We start from the raw sequence: 21578 nt of genomic DNA, 5'->3' as shown, positions 1-21578 counted from the left end.
GAGAAGGCCAATAAGCTTGCATTGCTGGCTGATGATGCCCTACTTGGATGTCTGTAGCAGGGGCTGCTTGCCGTTGATAGAAGGAAGGGAGTGCGAAGGATAGGAGTTTGGGAAGCTAAACCAGCGGCATTGCATGAGGCGCTGTAGTTGAAGGCGCCGCAGTGGTTTATTGAGAAGAGGAGAGAGGCAATGCAGTGTGAGGAGCGGCCGAGTCTGGGGCGTAACCCATGCTTGCTGATGGCCTGCTGCGTCTTGAATCTCGAGGGGAGCCGGAACTTGATCTGGAAAAAGACAATGTTATTTGAAAGAAGTAGGGAGCTATGGGGGAAAGGAGCATGGGATGGGACACACCTGACAGCAGAGTAGGGCAGTCAGAAATGGCTGAAAAACTAAATTGAATTTCCCACCTAAATATTATCAATATTCGAGTTCTATTCACATTTGAAAGGCATGATTTCAGTTAGGGGGAAAAGCTTTTGGCTTCTCTCCTGAGGCCACGGGAAGGTGCCTAGAGCAAAATATTACTAATGCACGTTTATTAAAGCAATAAAACAACATGACTATCTGTGAAAAGGTGCATAATCTTTATGAACCGAATATAAATCAAGTTGCTTAAACAATTGTGAACCAACAGCATCATGTATGCATGGTTTGATATAAGGAGACGAGAGCCAATTAGACATTTACATGGCTTTCTAAACATGCTTCTCTCGTGCGAGATGCGAGTCTGAAAGTGAGGTCACTCTAGAAAATGTGCAAAATATGCATTCTGTGTGCCACTGATAAGGCTGCCTGACATGCCTAAAATTCGAATGCATCGTTTGTATTCGAATGAGGATTTTTATTTTGAACTCGACATATATTCAAAATTCTAATTTATTTCGCAACCCTGCAGCAGAGGCAGCCTTACTTTTCAATAGGCCTCTGGGCTAGTGTCTGCCGTGGGAGCTGGAGGCGACTGAAAAGAAAAAGGGGTCATTAGAAAAGCCCGAGATGTGAGGGCAAGCGGAGGCAGCCTCACGCTTCCTTCAGCTATTGTAGACCACAGGAGTGGGGTTTTTGACATCCTGAAAAGCCTGCGCAGCCTGCGGAGGCAGACTCACGCTAGCGTGCTATGGGAGCTGGAGGCCACTCAAAAGGAAAAGGATTTGGAGTAACGGGAGGAAAGGACTGAGATGTGAGGGCATGTGTTGCCAGCATAAGCAACTTTGTGCTTGTTTCAGCTTCTGCAGCTGTAGGCCGTGGAGGCTTGTGATATTCGGAGAAAAATAGCTGGAGAGCCTGTGCAGCCTGCGCAGCTAGCGGAGGCAGACTCAAGCTAGCGTGTGCTGTGGGAGCTGGAGACCACTGAAAAGGAAAAGGATTTGGAGTAACGGGAGGAAAGGACTGAGATGTGAGGGCATGTGTTGCCAGCATAAGCAACTTTGTGCTCGTTTCAGCTTCTGCAGCTGTAGGCCGTGGAGGCTTGTGATATTCGGAGAAAAATAGCTGGAGAGCCTGTGCAGCCTGCGCAGCTAGCGGAGGCAGACTCAAGCTAGCGTGTGCTGTGGGAGCTGGAGACCACTGAAAAAGAAAGAGGGGTTAGATGTAGCAGGAGAAAATATGGCGGCTTTTAACAACTTTTAAAAAAAAGTTTTAAAATTATGAAAATACATGTTTTTCCTCTTAACCACATGAAAAGAAAAAAGTATTGGAACAGCTGGCCAGCCAAGCCATACATCGGTTGGTAGAGACTTGAAGAGGGGTGCTTAGTCGTATGCACAACACATGCAAGGTGGGTTGCATTGTTCAATAATGGCATGAATGGTTCTTTATGATACACCTTAGCTGTTAGTTTGCACCTATAATTGTTCGTTTAGGTACAATGATTTCCTAAGCATTAAGTTCAGACAATCTTTTACACCTTATCCATCTATCGGAGTAATGTGCAATTTAAAATACATGTAAAATGCTAGTGAAAATTATTACAGAAAATGAATCATTTCCTTGCGTGATCTGCGCAGTTGCGTCATGGTTACTGGAATGACATCACGTTCATAATGTTATCACATTGTTTGACGATTTTTTAGCAACAAATGACTTGCCTTCACACAAAAGTTTGTTTGCAACTCGGCCTGCGCCGCTACCGGAGGCAGCCTCGCGCTGACTGCTACGAGAGCTGGAGGTCCGGCTACATACGGCACTGCGGCCGGAAGAACTGCGCAGAAAAGAAGAGCTGAGGTTTTGCTCATTTGAGGCCTGCCACTGCGACCCAATGCTCTAGGAGAGCCGGGTCTTGTACGGGACGATGATGGTGGAGAGTGAGGCAAGATCGGGGCTTTGCTCGATCTATTGGCCACCTTTGCGCCTGGAGTGGATTTAGGAGTGAGGTTGGCTGATTTGCAGTGTAACGAACGGATCACACGTATCCGCTTGTTTGCCCTCTGCGAGAATGATTCGTCAGAATAAATCAGCGTTTGCTTCAGGCTTAAATACGGACTTCGATCGGAGGACATATTGGAATGGCCGAATGAGACGAGGGTGTCAGTTGAGGCGAGGTTAAACCTCGGCATTGTGGAAAGCGTGTGGCTGGTCGAGCAGAGCACCTGCTGCGATGAAGCCTGGTGCTCGGCGGTGGTGACTGACGGAAAGGGAGTGAGCCTAGAGCTTGCAGATTGCGATGGAGGATTACGAAAATCTCCGGTCCAGGTTTTTCATTCTCCAGAAAAAGATGCGTCTGTGATATGATAGCAAAGGAGCAAAACTGAATGCTAAAAACTGTAGAGAGAATGAAGGTAAGATGGCTTGGTCTATTTATAGAAGTTCTCTCTCGGCTGATAGGATAGACTGAGTGATTGCTGATGGTGAATTGGCCGTGTTAATTATCTGCGCGTGCTCCTCCCGAAATTTGTTAATAAAACATCACTTAATGAAACTGTTACATGATAAGCCTTTGTTGACTTATTGACAGCACAATAAACTGTAGCACGTTCATTGTGAAAGCTTGTTAATTACTCATTGTTTTTCCATTTTAATTAAGTTAAAATAATCTTAATGTTTTAACTGTCACACTACTGTATATTATACCTTAGGCTACTTATGGACAGACCTGTGTATATTTCAATTAATCAGAATTTGTCTCTGCAGGATGCTGAGCAGGCCTTCCTCTCTGGTCCTGATTATCATCACAGGTAAGAGTAGAAAATGGAATTGTTTTTACACAATGTCCAATGTATCCTTTTTTAAGCGTTAACAGTATTTCTGTTAACCTAGCAGTGATTATGTTCTCTTTGTCTCTTTTGGGAAAGCACGGCCGTCAGCTCTGGGTACGATTCGACGGCGGCCTCGACACCCGAGGGGGGCAGCCCCACCAAATCTTTATCCTCAGAGAACGATTGACCATTCCCCGATGATGCCACCGACATCTAATCCTCTATCGGTGCGCCGAATAAAACACTGGGCATGCCGTAAGACAGCACAGCAGAATCACCAGGGAGAACACCTGCTGCGGGAGGAGTCAAAGGTCCGTGGGGACTGGCCCGGCGGAAAGCTCTTACTGTAACCCTCAGATCGCCCAGACCACTAGCCAATGGTTATCTGCTCATGACAGAGAAGCCAGTGCGGGTAGTGACAGAGGGAGCCCCTCTGAGAGAGGAAAGAGAGGCGCGATCGCAGCGCTGCCATGGTTACACGCTCAGAACAAACGCATAAACCAGCCACGAACGCAACTTCAGTGTGCTGGGTGCCCAGACACTGAAGACAACGATCGTGGCTGTCGACGGAGGATAGGAAACGACCGCAACCAAGAGGACACGGCCGGAACGGCGTCTTTAAAAAGGCGTGAACCGACTGTGATTTGCTCTTTTAGGAAATCTGCTCTTTTAGTTGAAGTGCCTAGGGGAATCGCTGCAGACAGGGACACCGCTGTTCACACCATGACGCCAACCAGAACAGCTTCCAGACAGATGATGAATGGCTTTGTGGAGATCAACACATTCATCCACTCGGCTTCAAAGCAAAAATCTGATGAGTGGATGCACCTGTCGCCTATTTATACCCGTATGCACGGGGAGTGGCTCAGGTATGCAAAATCCACTAGCCAATATTCATTGGCGTTTTCTCTTAAAATCAGAGATGATTGGGGCTCCCAAGTGAATCCCCCAATGTCGTCACAACATAAGTCATAGTGACCGACAGATAGGGAACCATGGTTTTATTATAGTAAAAGTGTATTAAGTATATTATTATTATTATCATTTTTTTATAGAACCACAGTTTTACTACAAGTACAATGGTTAATTTGACATGGTTTAACCCAAGTGTGTCTCACATGTCGTGAAAAGTGAAGCTGCGGGCTCTTTGATCGCCCCCTGGTGGCTGGCTGCAGTACAGGTGATAAACCCTGCCCTCTCCATGTAAACGATTGGGACTTCTAATATATTACACTTCCAATATAATTTTCCGAAATATGATTTTGGTCATTTAAGGTAGTTGTTATCACGCTGATATATGTTCAATTGTTCGTTTTTGTGATAAGTTTGATTTTAGCTAGTAATTTGATGCTATAAAAACGGGGCGTGTCGTTATGATTGACAGCTGTGATTGACAGCTTCTCTGAGCGGACTGTCAGAGCTTCGAGAGGAGATTGAAGATATAGCCAACTAATAATTTTCGATTTCTGTGTTATTTCACACCGACAAAATGGGTTGTTCAGCAGTAAACTGTATGATGCTAACTTTTTTTTTATTATTATTATTAACCAACTAGCCTGAATTAACTAAAGATCGTTGATTTTGCTGTCCCACACATTGTGGTACACTACTTGTTCATTTTAAATAATTTTTAAAAATAGCCTACCTCACTACTCTTTTTCAGTATATAGTATTTTATTATGGGATGATATTAGACTCAAAATGATTAATAGATGCACGCACAATTATCCATGTACTGCATAAATTATATGCATGCATCTTACTAACTACGAACAAATGTCTTTCAATTTGAGTCTGTGGAATTCGGGATTAAATGATTGTGCAGCGATTTTAACAAATACAGATATGTTTGTGTATAAAAATGTTGTGATCTGCATTAATATATCATAAATTGCTCATGCAAAAAGGAATCCGTGTATTTGTGGATCAGGTGACACACGTGCATGTATTGACATCTTGTTTGCATTAATCTTGTTCGGTTCATTTGGATTTTGAGACTTCATTTTCGCAGTTTGCAGCATTTCCCGACGCCCACACACACAACTACCAATGAACAAAGCCCAGTGCAATTCATTAACGTGTACACGATTTGAAAAATTCGCAAATGTGCATCACTACACTGAAACAAATGCTTTTCAGCCAGTGTCTGCAGAGTTTAGAATTACATCAATGTGCAGCATTTTGTACAAATATAGACTTATTGTTTAATACAAATGTTATAGTTTGTATTAAACTATCATAATTTGTGCATGCAGCGATTTAAAATGTGCATTTGTGGATCAGGCGACGCACGTGCATTCATTCACATCTCTTCTGAGTCGATTCTATTTGATTCATTTAATTTTGAGACTTTCATTCCGCCCGTTTAGCCTTGCCCAGTCCACACACACACAGCTCGCGATCCACACGCAGCTGAGCCTAAGAAAATCAGCGACCACTAGATGGCACTAGCCCCAATAAGTAACAACAGTAGCATTTTTAGAGATTTGCTGTTTACATTAAGTGAAAATAGCAATTCTATACATGCTGTAAAAGTAGCAGATATTTGCAATAAGTGTAAATATTAATTAGACAATATTTATAGGCTACTTATAAACAAATGGCGAATTAGCATTGTCAACTTCATCTTTGTAGCCGATACTGACTCAGAAAACAGTTTAGTAATAAGTAGGCCTAAATAAAATGTGTTCTAGCTATTTTTCCCTAAACATTCATTGTTAATGTTTATGTAAGTTAATGTAATAGTTTAATTAATTGAATATAAACGTGCAATTACTAATGGCTTAAATGAGCAACTATAATAGCCCTTTAATGATAATAACAATAATAATAATACAAGGAAGGAATAACTGACAACGTGCCATTGAATTACAGGAAAAAAAACCCACAAAGGTACCATCAGGACGTTCTTGTTTGGCTAAATTAATATGAGCTATTCTGTGTCCTAAGACTAGTTAAATTAGAACAAGTTCAATAAAACATTTTTATTATATTTCTACGGGCAGAGTAGAATAGCCAAACCAAAAAGAAACAAGGAAAACACAATGTAACATTCATAAAAGTGTACACAATGGAATGAGCACAGGTGACTGGGGCTAGTGCCATCTAGTGGTCGCTGATGTTCTTAGGCTCAGCTGCGTGTGGATCTCGAGCTGTGTGTGTGTGTGGACTGGGCAAGGCTAAACAGGCGGAATGAAAGTCTCAAAATTAAATGAATCAAATAGAATCGACTCAGAAGAGATGTGAATGAATGCACGTGCGTCGCCTGTTCCACAAATGCACATTTTAATCGCTGCATGCACAAATTATGATAGTTTAATACAAACTATAACATTTGTATTAAAAAATAAGTCTATATTTGTATAAAATGCTGCGCATTGATGTAATTCTAAACTCTGCAGACACTGGTTGAAAAGCATTTGTTTCAGTGTAGTGATGCACATTTGCGTATTTTTCAAATTGTGTACACGTTAATGAATTGCACTGGGCTTTGTTCATTGGTAGTTGTGTATGTGGGCATCGTGAAATGCTGCAAACTGCGAAAATGAAGTCTCAAAATCCAAATGAACCGAACAAGATTAATGCAAACAAGATGTCAATACATGCACGTGTGTCACCTGATCCACAAATGCACTGATTCCTTTTTGCATGAGCAATTTATAATATATTAATGCAGATCACAACATTTTTATACACAAACATATCTGTATTTGTTAAAATCGCTGCACAATCATTTCATCCTGAATTCCACAGACTCAAATTGAAAGACATTTGTTCGTGGTTAGTAAGATACATGCATAAAATTTATGCAGTACATGGATAATTGTGCATGCATCTATTAATCATTTTGAGTCTATTATCATCCCATATTTTATTGTGTGTTTTTAAATTTATGTCGTTAGTTGTTGTATTTACCTTATTTTAACAAGCCTGCTTCGGGGAGTCAAATGAGAAGTTCAGGGGGCGTGGTTGATTGAGTCTGCGCTGCGGGAGTTTGGGCGGGAGTTTGATTGCGCGGCTCCACCTCACGACTGTACTGCGCAGACTAGGGCTCCAAACAAATCTCTACTGCACAGACTCGGGCTCCAAATGACGTCATTTTCTCAAGATGGCAGCAGCCATACTGAGATGTATTCGCTTCACTTTTGCATAATGGAAGGAAGGGGAGACGCGTCGTCCATCTTTTTTTACAGTCTATGGTTTAACCATAGTAACCATGTTTTGTTATGTTTTATTTGTAGTAAAACCATGGTTAATTTTCATAAGGGTAATTGATATTCCCTATTCCCTCATTCATCCCTATTAAGGAATCTTTCACCTATCTGGGCATTACCATATATAAAAACATTCATAAGATTACCAGGGACAATTTTAATATTTTAGTTAAGGTCAAGAATGACATTCAAAGATGGAAGAATCTTAACGTTTCCCTCCAAGGAAGAATCTCCACTGTTAAGATGAATTTGTTACCTCAATTAATTTTTTTTTTAATTATAAACTCCATAATTACGAAATTTGTCTGGAATGATAAATGCCCCAGAATTAAATTTACCACATTACAACATCCTAATAGCGCAGGAGGACTGGCTGTACCAAATTTTGAACTGTATTATTGGTCGTTCCAGCTTAAGGCTCTTCATACTTGGGTTGATCCTCAATCTACAGTTTCTTGGAGAGTGATTGAAGCTGACAAGGTTAAACCAAATAGACTCCAAGATATTTTATTTACTGGCACAGGGAAAAAAGGGGATAATTATAAATTTGGTCCGGTTGTGATGATAAGCAAAAAATCATTTCATGTAACTTTTTTACATCATCTGGACTTCAGTAAAACATATTCAAAATAATTTTTGTAATATTTTATATATTTTGGATTTTATGAATTGTATTTCCGGTTGTGGCCAACTCTATTAAAATCTGGAAAATGGTTGAAAACAGTATAATTTAATAAAACAAATGTCTCATTGTAATCGAAAAGAAGATTGAGTCACATGAATACAGCGATCTGTCACACCACATTAAAGAGCATAAAAACACTTTATTGTAAGACACATTTTTTGTATTTTGCTATAAAACTGACAGATTTTGAAAGCTGAATCTTTGTTTTATAGGCTATTAAAAGTACCAAAAGCACAAAGCTTATTGCTATTATTGGGTGGCTGATGCATTACAAATAATGAATGCAATCGAAGACGTGAAATATTACTTCCAAGCATACTGTCCCTGCATGGTATGATTGCTGCTAATAATCCCACACATATTCAAATCAATGTCCTGGCAACTTCTCCCGGTGCTCCCAATCCAAGCAATTTGCACACGCAATATATACTCTCATAATATTATAACTTTAATTGCTACAATTTAATTCTCATAATTTTTACTTTATTCTGAAAATATTTTGACTTTATTCTTGAAACATTTTGACTTTGTTCTCATAATTTCAACTTTATTCTCAAAATATTTACATTATTCTCAAAATATTATGATTTTAATCTCATAATTTTAGATTTGTTTTAATGTGGCACTAAAACGCTGTCATAGTAAAGTCAAATTAATATTTTAATGAATTGCAAAAGCTGAATACTCAATCAAAGCCCACTAATTAATCAGTGAAGTAACTGACGATTTCTACAATTCATAATTTATTTATTTTTTTTTTAAATGAAGTTTACAATTTTACACCTTAGTAATGTACCTATTTCTAATGAACTATTTCTTTTGTGTTTCTCTACCCATGATGGCATTTTTAGTGTTTCTCTCTGGATGTAAAAGGATGATGTAGCACTTTGGGGCAAATATGGCCACCAGTAACCCAAAACTAGAAGCTAAAATGGCAAATATCTCTACAGCAACTGCATATTTCCCTGGTGAGCTCACATATGCTGGAACAAACGCAATCCACACAGCACAAAAGATCAACATGCTAAAAGTGATGAACTTTGCTTCATTAAAATTATCTGGAAGATTTCTTGCAAGAAAGGCTAAGAGAAAGCTTATTGCTGCCAACAGTCCAATGTATCCCAGCAGCATAGAAAAACCAGCCACTGAGCCTATAGCACATTCATATACTATTTTAGAGCGAGTATACTGGCTGTTTTTATGTGGTGTTGGAGAGGCAGTTGATAGCCAAACTGCACATATCACAACCTGGAGGGCGGTTAGGACCAGAACTGTGCATCTTTGTTGAGCTGCTCCAAACCATTTCATTGTTCCTTTACCCTCTGGTCGAGATGACTTGAACACGGCTATTACCACCATAGTCTTGACCAGGATGCTGGAGATGCATAGAACAAAGCTTATGCCAAACACAACATGTCTTAACTGACACGTCCATAACTGTGGCCGGCCAATGAACAGCAGCACACACAGAAAACACAGTTTCAGTGACAACAGCAGCAGAAAGCTAAGCTCTGAATTGTTGGCTCGTATTATGGGAGTGTTACGGTGATGAGCGAAGATGACCATCACAAGAGCACAGATGCAGGTGCCAAGCAAAGAGGCAGTGGTCAGAGAGATTCCTAGAGGATCCTCATAAGACAGAAACTCTACTTCTTTCGGGACGCACTGGTCCTTATCCGAACTGGACCAGAACTCATCTGGACAGACGGTGCAATCAATAGCATCTGTGGGAAACAAAAAGAGAAAAGGTGCGAACTTAAGAGAACTTCACATCAAATTATGTTTCAATTTTCCAATCAATAATTTCCTCACTTGTCATATTAGAAATTTCTCCATCTCTGCATGGCAGGCAGTCAAAACAGCAGACAGGAAGGCCCTTCCTCCTGGCTTGTCTGGTGCCTGGTGGGCAGCTCTCACTGCAAACAGATCTTGGGGGCTGAAATAGACATAATCCGTTATTTATTCATTTATTTTTTCATGTATTGTATTTTTCATCTCTTTTACACAATAACAATCTTTTCATTCATTTATCCTCATTTGTCTTATCATAGCTTTAACTATAGACTATACATCTGCAAAAAGGATGGCATTAAAATGTACTGTTTATTACATTTTTAGTCTTAAAATTCCAGTATATTGCATTCTCATCCAGTGTCAGCACCATCTCTGTTGATGCCCCTTTATTTACTACACCAACTGTGTGAATCCTTATCGATCCATCAGAGCTCGGCTGCCAGTTCAGCACATCATATATGGCCAGAGCATCTCCATTCTTATCAAATGACACGCGATCCCCAAAGCCTGTGGTGAAGTTCACTTTCTGTAGGTAGTGAACCAGCTGCACAGTTGGTAGAGAGGACAAGTGTTAAAGTTTTTATCTGAGATGTAAAATAATAGAGAGTACATATTTTACATTTACATCTTCATCTCTTTTATATGCCTGGAGAAAAAATCCACTATACCCGTGGGTCTTACCTGCCAGGGTTTCAGGTTGGTTTTATCAGCACAGCTGTTCCCACTGAATGGTCCTCTCCCCTCTTCACACTGCATCAGGTCATGAAGTGCATGTGCCAGAGCATAAACTGCCTTATAGACATTATATGCTGCTCTCAACCCCAAAACATCAGTGTATGGTGTTTCAGTGATGCTCAGGTCCTCTTGTCCTGTACACACCTTTTTCACTTGCTCTCCATCTATCGCTCTACCCCCTTTTTCAAAACTACACCCGAACATGTTCTCCCAGAAAATTCTCACTAAATTGTTTTTTTGATCATTACTGGGATGGAGACGTAGAAGAAACTCACGAAGCCCCTCAATCTCTCCACGCCTGATAGCAATGCCCAGTGTGCCCCCCAGGATGGGTAGGAAACGTGGAGTGTGGTATACAGGTGCAGTGGTCCAAGCTTCACTGGCAATCCACTGTCTGCCTGTTATGTTCTGCAACACCACCTCCTCCATCAAAGGTATTAGAAAGGATGAAGAGGAAAAAGCAACCACCACTATAGCTGTAGAGGCCTGAATCACTCCTGTTATATATTGAATGTCTCTGTGGTTGTTATCATGGGGAATGATTTCAGCAAAAGCAACACAATATCCAAACAGCTTCATTTCCTTCTGAAATAACTGAGCAGCATAGATGCCATAATCATCATCATTGTAGATGAGACCAACCCAGGTCCATCCAAAATGCCTCAAAATCTGAACCATAGCCCGCACCTGGAAGGCATCACTGGGGATTGTTCTGAAGAAAGAGGGGTGCATTTTCCTGTCACTCAGACAGGAGCAGGTGGCGTAGTGACTAACCTAATTAGTCAGGAAAGATGGAGGGAGAAATAATGACATGAGACAGAGAAATAGAGTGATGATCATCAGTGCTTTTGATATATATGTTTTATTTTTTAGACAAACACATTTGAAAAAAGTGCAAAAATATGCACATATTGTATTTTCTTTTCTTTTTTTCATAGCAACTTACTATAGGTACTCGAAACAGCCCCAGAACATTGGAAATTGCAATGGAAGGAGTTGAACTTGGAGCCCCTACAATCCCAATGACTGGAGGAGGGCCAGTGCAGTTTAGGTTGGAGAAGGACTCCTCTGTTCCACTAGCCAGGGATATGGCAGCCCGGAATGCTATTCCTACTCTTACACAGTTGTCATAAAGATGGTATCCAAGAGTGATGCTAGGCAGCAGATTTGGATTCTTATTGATCTCATTTACTGCAAAAGCCATTGTCTGTGCCTGCTGGAAGATTTCTATATTGAATCTAGAAGAAAAAAAGAAATAAGTAAATATAAAACAATATAAATGTTGACATGTTGTAAAAAATATTTTTTTAAAAATAAAATAAATAATAATATAAGCATTAGTATACAGAAAATGCATTTGAAACCAAGCACTAGTCATGGAACCCTCCTATTGTGCGTACCTGGTTAAATGCACAGTGGTTTCAATATAGATTTTGTATTTATTTTTACTGCTGTCAGCATATTATTTAAAGTTAGCTTAGGTAAAAGGATGCAAATAGAACTTAAGATTTAATTTTTTTTGTATTTATTGTTATTATTATTATTATAAAATCTCTCTCACTCTGTTACTTTTTTTTTTGTTCCGGCCACAGACCAGACTCACTTTTCACAGTATGGTGGTTCTGGCTCCATTCTGAAGCTCAGTTCTGGAAACACTGTGAAAAAGTGAACATGAAATAGGCCTCCAAGTATAAAATCTCCATCCTGGTACATTCCATTCAATTTGAAGCGTCCCTGGAGCTGACATGTACCTGATTTGAGGATTGAATCTGCAGAGAGACAGTTAAATGACATGTATAGAAAAATATACAGAGTGATCCACATATCTCTTTCTGACCCACTCAGCCACTCTACTATAATTTATGATGAAGCTTGTGTGGGGTGTTCCTTTAAAAGAGCAGGCGATGCCAAGTTGGCATCCCTGGAAAGCAGGACGTCACTCTCCCATCCCTCCCAATACAGACAACAGTATTGATACAATTAAGGACATATGCATGCACAGTGAACTGCTGTTGGTTGTATAAAGACTTTTTTTTTAAATGCTGAGCTGCATGGCAAACAGTTGTCTTATATCAATGACCAGTTGTATCAACTTATTCATGCTTTTGGTTGCAAGTTTTATTTATTTATTGACTGATTCATTGATTTTCAGAATGTCCTCAAGATGTCAATCATGCATTTTACTTTTCTGAGCAATAAAACATACTGTGTTAGTAGTGACCATGGTAAAGTGATGCTATCGAGTGCAAAGGTATGAATAATGTTATTTATCAGGCTAAATGATTACTGTGTGCATATATTAGAGTGTGTACTAGGCAATTTTAAAAGCAAAGTAATAATAATACAAAAGAACATGGTTTGTGCTATAATCTGTCCAAAAGTCTGTTTTATCAAGAAGGAATTAGTGCTTTGGTCAGCTGTCATGTTAAATTAACTCCCTATTGACTGACCGACCGACCGACCGACTGATTCATTAATTATTTCATTCATTGATACATTTCAGTTTAATAATTAACAAGTAATTGGTATCAAATCACTCTCAGCTGCATTCAAAGACAATGAAAAACCACCTCTGCTATGGAACGCACAGACAAGGGAGTGTCCTCGTGGGTCCAGGAAGGGAGCGTCGAGGGATTCCCCGCTCCTCCAGAGATGTGAGCTGCCGGACCCGCAGTCCGGAGGAAAGCCAGCACCTGTTAGAAGGCTGACGGGCCAGGATGCCGGGCCGTCGAGTCCCCCGGAGGAGCCGCGGCCAGCAGATAGTTTACGCCGCTCAGAAGAAGCCGCAGCCACTCGCGCCCCGGCCCCCGAGAGGGGAGCGCTTGCGGCCACCAGACTCCGCCCCTTGCCTGAACCCTTCCCTCCTGAACACTGCCCTCCTTTACAAGCCCCGCAGCACGACGAGGACACCAGATCGCCCTGTTTGTTTTGGACACTTTTTCCCCCCCCTTTTGGACACTTTATTTTGCCATTTTGTTTAATAAAATCCTCTCCAAGGGCTGACGCCACACCCACTGTGTCTATCATTTGCTCCTCCCGCCACAATATATATATATATATATATATATATATATAACCATTTACTTAAACTTTAACATTTTTAAAAGCCTTTAACCATTGATTTCAGAGAATATCAAAGTTTAGTGAGACTAATGCTTTAATAAATCAAAAACAATAATAAAGGAAAAAAATTATTGTTATAAATGATATAGAGAATAATTTATTTTCTGGACTGGCATGTTTTTGTTACGGAAGAGGACTGGAGGCAGAGAGAGATGATACAAAGGTGATTTATTGACCAACAGGTGAGCAAGGAATGAGATGGCAGGTGAGTGCAATAACTGTAGCGATCTCAGAGTTACTCTTCGGAACTTGAACTTGTAACTTTTCCGTTCACAGGAGGAGCGGGGACCAGGTAAGCAGGTAAGCAGGTTAACAGCTAAGTATACAGAATGTCAAGTTTTACTGAGGCTGTGGTGGCTTCAGCAGTCCAACTTCGAATGAACAAGATCGGACATCGAGTGCTGGGCGGTGTGTGTCTTTATGGGGGATCGGTGATGAGAGGTTGATGAGGGACAAGTGTGTATGATTAGTTCTCAGGGGAGAGGGACCTTTGTGATTGGGTGGAGGTAGAGCCTGGCAGGTCTGTGACAGTTTTAGTACAGATTCAAATACAAAAATGTGTTTTTCAAATACAAAAGTGTTTAAAAAAAGAAGATAAGATTAGATAAGATAAGATTTAAATAAAGAAGATAATTTAAGTATTTGGCATTTTTGGTATACACCAAATTGAATACAACATTTTTTATGGCTGTTTAAAAACATAAGTACTGTTTGATTTCCTTTTACCAATTTGAAAGATACAAGAAAACTGTGCCTTTATTTGTGTTTCCACCAAATGCCAACCCGGGGTGTCGAAATACTATTGGGTAGTCTAGCAGTGGTGAGAATCACAAAGACCAAAACAAAAACAGACATTCTGACACAGAATGCACATTTCAAGGAAGAATAACTGGCTTTAGTATTGCTTTTTAGCTGTAGGTAGCTGTAAAGCCTTTTATGCCATGTTGTAAATAGTATATTCAGCTCCTCCAAGCATTGGACGAAGATGAGGAGGTTAATGTGATCACCATCGATACAGAGGAGTCTGTGGACTCACCGCCACAGTCCCTCGCATATGAGGAGCTGGTGGAGGTTGTTACTTTCCAGTTATCTGTCTCCTGACTCTGCATCGACTCAGTTGGGGACTTCAAGAGAGAAGACGAGTCTGCGGACTGCCATTCTCTTGTTCTGTATAATTAGGTATTTGCTACCATATATTTTGTAAATACTGTAAACTACTGACATGTATGCCAGTAAAGTTTTGACTTTATGATTGTATGCCCGTGTGTGCTGATAAATGAGCATGTTGTGTTTTCATTTACAAATTAAACTACGTGAATGATTCATCCCTCAATGAAACAGTATTTATAATTATGGTTATTATATTATTTGGCTAATTATTATTTTGGCTAATTATAATTAGCCAAAATAAAATTAAATATATATAAAATTCAACCTTTAAGCTGCATTCCAGTAAAAATTCAAATCAGCATAATCAAAGATTTATTGGCATGTTGAGCAATTACATTAGGCTATTATTTACAAAACCATTCAGAACATTAAGTAAAGAGATTGAAATGAAGAAAAAAACAAATATAAACAAATTTAAAAATATAACCAATAGCTAATAATAATAATAGTAATATATGATAACTGTTTTAAACAGTTTTGTCTTCATGGATATGTTGATATATTTATTCTAAAATATAACAAGGATATTGAATGATTTTTATCAAAACAAAATAAAAATGTATGGCACAAATGGCATTTATAGTCCGTATCTCATAGTTCATAATATATGACAGTGTTAAACATGGTGATGATATGAATATGGAAATTATATGCAGATGAGGTTATGCATAGTAAAACTAGGCATTGTAAGCTCAATTTATGGTTATTTCGGGGAGCAGACGGGGGTGGAGATGCATGTGCGCATAATCTTCCCCTGAATAGGATTTATAAAGGAATTTTTGCGCAGGTTCTGGCATATGTTTGTTCGTATGCAAAATCTAGCTTTTGTGCGCAAGTACATTTTAGTATGAAATCTATGGACAGACCCCTCTGGGCAGGGGAAGTACAGACCTCAGCATACGGTGCCTGACACTCCTCAGTGTCCTCAGAGGGCCGCTCTGTTAACCTTGCCACCTCCGGTGCTTCAGGGCACAGCGGTCCCCAGCGAGCATGATTCACAGCTGACGCCCAGCAAAGGTACAGCATGAGAATGCTCTAGAGTTGTCAGGCTGGTCATTCCCTGCTGCTTCAGGGCACCGGCGTGACTACTATAGCCACACCAGAGGCCAGCCTCAAGAGATAGAAGACTTCCTGGCAGCATGGAAACTTCTGCCAAATGTCTCACAATAAGTCCTGCAGACTGTAGAAAGAGGCCACAGAATCCAGTTTGGTTCCCTTCCGAAGGCACTCCTACCGAGGGACTCTCACGGTTGCTATGGGGGAACGCCTTCGGCGTGACCGGTCTCTGAAGCATACATCTAAACACGACAATAACATTGGCCGGCAACAGCCTGTGACGTCATGACCAGCGTCACTACAGTGTAAAAGGGCTCAGAGAGAACACGTCATCCTCTTCTTCATCTTCACTGACCATTTGTTTATGTTAGCAGAAAGCTAAGCACGACTAGGAGGGCATGTTCTCTTGCCAGAGGCTTTACTCAGATAGCCGCAGTTTCACACGGCTTGCATGTTGTGTGTGCGGTGAAGAGAACGCATGTTGAGCTCTCAAGGGAGTTGTATGTGCTCACTGCATTCATTGTTAATTTCTTTGTAAAGTGATAAGCATCAGTTAAACATGCTCGACTCACAAGGAGACGGGTTGTGCTCATGGTGATGCATTCGCGGGACTACTGAGAGGGGATGTGAGTACTTCACCGTTACTCGAGTTTGTAGATTTTGTAGAGTTTGCATGAGTGCGTTCACCTCTTGTAGGAATTGCAATGCATTCACGGCAGCGGTTCCTGTGCTTGCCTGATTTCCGAGGTAATCTAGCGCGTGAATGAAGCGTTTTTAGCTCCCCCGGGCATGGTGAGAATTCTCTGACCATTGCCGGAAGTTTGGGGTTTGTGGGCAGAGCATGGAAAGGACCTGATGGGAAGTCTTTTCCCTATTAGTAATTTCCTGCTGTTTATAATTTATTACATACATTATAAACATAATTCCTGGAGACCTCTTGTGTTATATGGCCTCCTACTAGGCCTCCTCAATTAGGTTTCTCCTCTGTCTCAAGTACTGGCTTGAGAGTCTCCTTGATGCTTTGCCCTGAACTGAGCTTGTGCTCCTGTAACCACAGTTGGGTGTTGTAGAGTACCATGCTTGACCTTACTCCCCTCTCGCTAACCTGAGGGCTACTTGCGAGCAGGTCACAGGTACAGAATCTGGTTCCCTAACCTTAGCGCTACAACCTCCGATGCCTGCCATGTCTCCTTTAGGAGGTAGCTTTCAGGTTGAGCAGGGCAGTACTTGAGGAATATTCTGTGCCCTTCTCCCTGACGGGCTGCTGGATGCTTTAGCTTTGAGAAGCCACCCTAGCCAGGGTGTTTATGAGGTGAACTAATTCATGTCTCGTCCTGAGGGGCTCCTTGAGACTTAGGCTACCTTGTGTCCATTCTGTACATGTATTGCACATGTACTTTTGAGTAACTCCACTGCCTCTTGGGAGTGGATTTGAGTGCACTGTTTCTCCCTGAGGTATGAGTGTGATGTGCTCTGAGGAGCTCTACCATTTGCATGAATAGCTTTGGGTCCCGTCCTGTTCTTGTGGTCGAGCTAGCACTGCTCCCCTTGAAGTTATAGGTGATGCAGGAGCCTGCTTCTCCCACAGTCCCTTCAGCAGGCTCCTTCATGTTTAGCTGTATGGGACCCTCACCCTCCCTATGCTGATGTATGGGTTTAGAGTGTGAAGAAGCCTGTATGTGCAGTCGTATCAGGATAACAGGCCTTGTTCCTGTAACCCTTTTAGACTGCCTTTCTGGTCGATTTTGGCAATGCTCCCCTCACTATGGAGGGTTGTATATGAGCCTGCTGCTCCCAGTTTCAGCTCTGTTAATAATATACCCTTATGGTCGAGCTTGGCAGTGCTCTCCTCACCGCAGAGGGTTAACTAAGTACCTGCTGCACCCAGAGTGAGTGTTCATTCCCTGCAGCACTACTAGGACTGTTGTTTCTGCGTCTCTATGTTGAACTGATGCACCTCACCTACGAGTAGGTGTAGTTGAGTATTCTGAGCTTGATTCTAACCGTGTCCGTGTTAGCCCGAGGGCTGCCTGTGGGGGTGTTGCTGGTACCAAATCCTGGTCTGTTAGCAGGATGCTAGGCCTACTTCTTTGGGCCTCATGCTTGCTTGACCCTGACTCCAAGTCGTTAGGCTTCATCAAGAAGTCTCTTTGGTCATCAGGTCCCAGTATAGCTCTGAAACCTCTAAGACCCGTAGGTCTTTCATTGAGGTGACTTTCATGTTGAGCATTTTTCAGAGTGTAATACTTTGTGACATTCAATTCAATTCAATTCAAGTTTATTTGTATAGCGCTTTTTATGATACAAATCGTTGCAAAGCAGCTCTACAGGAATTTAAGTTTCCACAATATATTTATATATTGCAGAACCTTAATATATTTGATTTATGGCAAAATTTGGTAATTCTGTATGTTGTCTGAGCATTGGCATCCTCCGAAGTCCTCTGAGGGGTTGGCATCATCTTTCTCATGTGTTCGGTCATCTCAGATCATTTAAGGGTTGGATCCAGACTGAAGGTTGTCATTCCTAGTTACCACGGGATGTTAATCCCGTGGCAGAAACAGAGAAACAAATAGAGACATAATTAGCGTAGCTGCTGTTCCATCTAAGCAAAAATTATTTGTTCAACCCAAGCTAAAGAATAATAATAAACGTACATTTGATCAGATATAACTGCAGTACAAGATTATAAGATGCATTATGTGAATGCTTGGCTAAAGAGATGTGTCTTTAATCTAGATTTCATTTCATTTATTTATTTAACCAGGAAGGTTCCATACAATATCTCTTCTACCAGGGAGTCCTGGTCAAGACTTTAAAATATTTTTAAACATAGCAAGAGATGGTATAGACTTCATATGTAAAATACCTTGTAATTCATTCCACACATATGGAGCATAATTAGAAAAAGCAAAACGACCTATCTCTGTATGAAAGAACGGCATCTTAAGTAAAAATTTGTCTGTTGATCTGGTATTATAAATATTTGTACAGTACATCAACAACCTAGATATATACTGTGGTAATTTACCCGCTAAAGCTTTTAAAATAAAAATCAACATGTTTTTTTCTCCTTAAGCACAAGGAAGTCCAGTTTGTCATTTCAAATAAATTACAGTGATGTGTACGGACACTTGTACCAATGACAAATCGTAAAGCACCATGATAAACTACATCCAGTTTTTTCAAAACCTTCTGAGGTGCATGCATATAGATTATATCACCATAATCCAATACTGATAGAAGAGTACTTTCTACTAAACGTCTTCGAGCATCAAAGGAGAAACACTTTTTTAAACGAAAATAAAAACCTAGCATTGGTCTCAATTTCTTTAAAAGACTATCTATGAGAACTGTAAGTCAACTTATCATCGAGCCAGATACCAAGATATTTATAAGATTCAACCCCTTCAATCTGTGTATCATTTAAAGTTTGAATCACAAAATCATTTAATGTAATCTGGACCGAGTAAAAATCATGTATTTAGTTTTTTTAGCATTTAACATTAATTTTAAGTTACCAAGAGAGATCTGAAATGAATTAAAAGCATTCTGTAAAGAGTTCATTGCCACTTTTAAAGATGGAGCCATAGTGTAGAGAACAGTATCATCTGCATAAAAGTGTACATTTGAAGACTCGACTCCTTTACCAAGTTCATTTCTATAGATAGAAAATAAAATTGGCCCCAAAATTGATCCTTGAGGAACACCTGTCTTCACTATTAATGTCACAGAAGCAGCCGGACACAAGGGTAAGTGAAAACAGTGACTTTTATTCAAAGGTAATAGTGCTGATATCGTGAGTCAGGTAGCTGTTCTGATAATGTCCTTTTGCTTCACAGGTTAGAGGAGTGAGACTGATGAAGAGAACCGGAGCCCAGGAATGTCGACCACAACACAGGCGAGTCTGAGGACAGAGGAGACAGCGGGACGGAGAACAAGAGGTGAGTACAAGAGGTAGGTAATCAGAGGGTATACTCATCAACTTGATGATCACTGGCGTAGAGTCCATGTAGTAGCAACGAGATCGGACAGTTTCTGTGACTGGGGTGAGTGCTTATGTAGTGTCCATGATGAGGGTGATGACGAGGTGCAGGTGCGCGTGATTAATGACTGAGGGAGACCAGGTGAGGGCGTGCATCCGGATTGGAGAGAGGGAAGGACAGGCAGACTCGTGACATTACCTCCCCCTCCCGGAAGGTGCGTCCCGCACCGTAACAGTGACATCGGGGAGGGGGGGCGGGCGCCCTGGAGGCCGGAACAGGGCCAGGACACCCAGGAGAATCGGGAAGCCTCCAGGGTGGATCAGGAGACTCAGGGAGCCATGGCGGGGCTGGAGACTTGGGAGGCCATGGCGGGTCAGGGAGCTTGGACGGCCACGGCGGATCAGGGAGTTTGGACGGCCACGGCGGATCAGGGAGTTTGGACGGCCACGGCGGATCAGGAGACACAGGAGGCCATGTCGGATCGGGGTCCTCGGGAGGCCATGATGGATCGGGGTCCTCGGGCGGCCTAGGCGGATCGGGGTCCTCGGACGGCCATGGCGGATCGGGGTCCTCGGGAGGCCATGATGGATCGGGGTCCTCGGGCGGCCTAGGCGGATCGGGGTCCTCGGACGGCCATGGCGGATCAGGGTCCACGGGAGGCCATGATGGATCTGGGTCCTTTGTGGCCTTGGCCTTTGGCCTGGCCACACAAACTGCGGCTATATGGCCCCCCCCCAAAATTTCTTTGGGAAAGTTCCCCTCTGGGGCCCACATTGGAGGAGTGGGTTCTTGTGGGATCTCTGGAGGAGCGGGCGCTGGAGGGCGCTCTGGATGAGCGGACTCCTGGGGGCGCTCTGGAGGAGCGGGCTCTTGGGGGCGCTCTGGAGGAGCGGGCAATAGGGGGCGCTCTGGAGGAGCGGGCACTAGGGGGCGCTCTTGCAGCGCGGACACTTGGGGGCGCTCTTGCAGCGCGGACACTTGGGGGCGCTCTTGCAGCGCGGACACTTGGGGGCGCTCTTGCAGCGCGGACACTTGGGGGCGCTCTTGCAGCGCGGACACTTGGGGGCGCACGGGAGGCGCGAAGCTGGATAGAACCAGCGGAGACGAAGGAGAGCTGGACGGGACCAGCGGAGACGCAGGAGGGCGCTCTTGCAGCGCGGACTCGTGAGGGTGCTCTTGCGGCGCGGACACTTGAGGGCGATCTTGCAGCGCGGACATTAGAGGGCGCACGGGAGGCGCGGGGCTGGACGGGACTAGCGGGAACTCAGGTGGGCTGGACGGGACCAGCGGGGACTCAGGTGGGCTGGACGGGACCAGCGGGGACTCAGGTGGGCTGGACGGGACCAGCGGGAACTCAGGTGGGCTGGACGGGACCAGCGGGGACTCAGGTGGGCTGGACGGGACCAGCGGGGACTCAGGTGGGCTGGACGGGACCAGCGGGAACTCAGGAGGGCTGGACGGGACCAGCGGGAACTCAGGAGGGCTGGACGGGACCAGCGGGAACTCAGGTGGGCTGGACGGGACCAGCGGGAACTCAGGTGGGCTATCGCACTTCTCTGGTGGGTTTGCCTTGGCTGCGATCGGCGGCGGGTTTGAGAGACGTGGGGCTGATTTCAGCGCTGAC

At 42.5% G+C, this 21578-nt stretch overlaps 1 protein-coding gene across 1 annotated transcript; it reads right to left on the bottom strand.

Moving 5' to 3' along the window:
• Positions 1–8900: 8900 nt before the first annotated feature.
• LOC306888518 (extracellular calcium-sensing receptor-like) lies at positions 8901–12443 on the bottom strand (the record flags this gene model as incomplete). The annotated part of the gene is made up of 6 exons (XM_079446873.1): positions 8901–9814; positions 9903–10026; positions 10201–10428; positions 10566–11393; positions 11566–11857; positions 12223–12443. 6 exons carry the CDS (start codon positions 12441–12443, stop codon positions 8901–8903), a joined length of 2607 nt encoding a protein of 868 aa, XP_079302999.1.
• Positions 12444–21578: the final 9135 nt, after the last annotated feature.

The sequence above is a fragment of the Barbus barbus genome (assembly GCF_936440315.1).
Source record: "Barbus barbus genome assembly, chromosome: 22".
In the NCBI taxonomy this organism is placed as follows: domain Eukaryota; kingdom Metazoa; phylum Chordata; class Actinopteri; order Cypriniformes; family Cyprinidae; genus Barbus; species Barbus barbus.
This window is presented reverse-complemented; position numbering and strand designations above follow the sequence as displayed.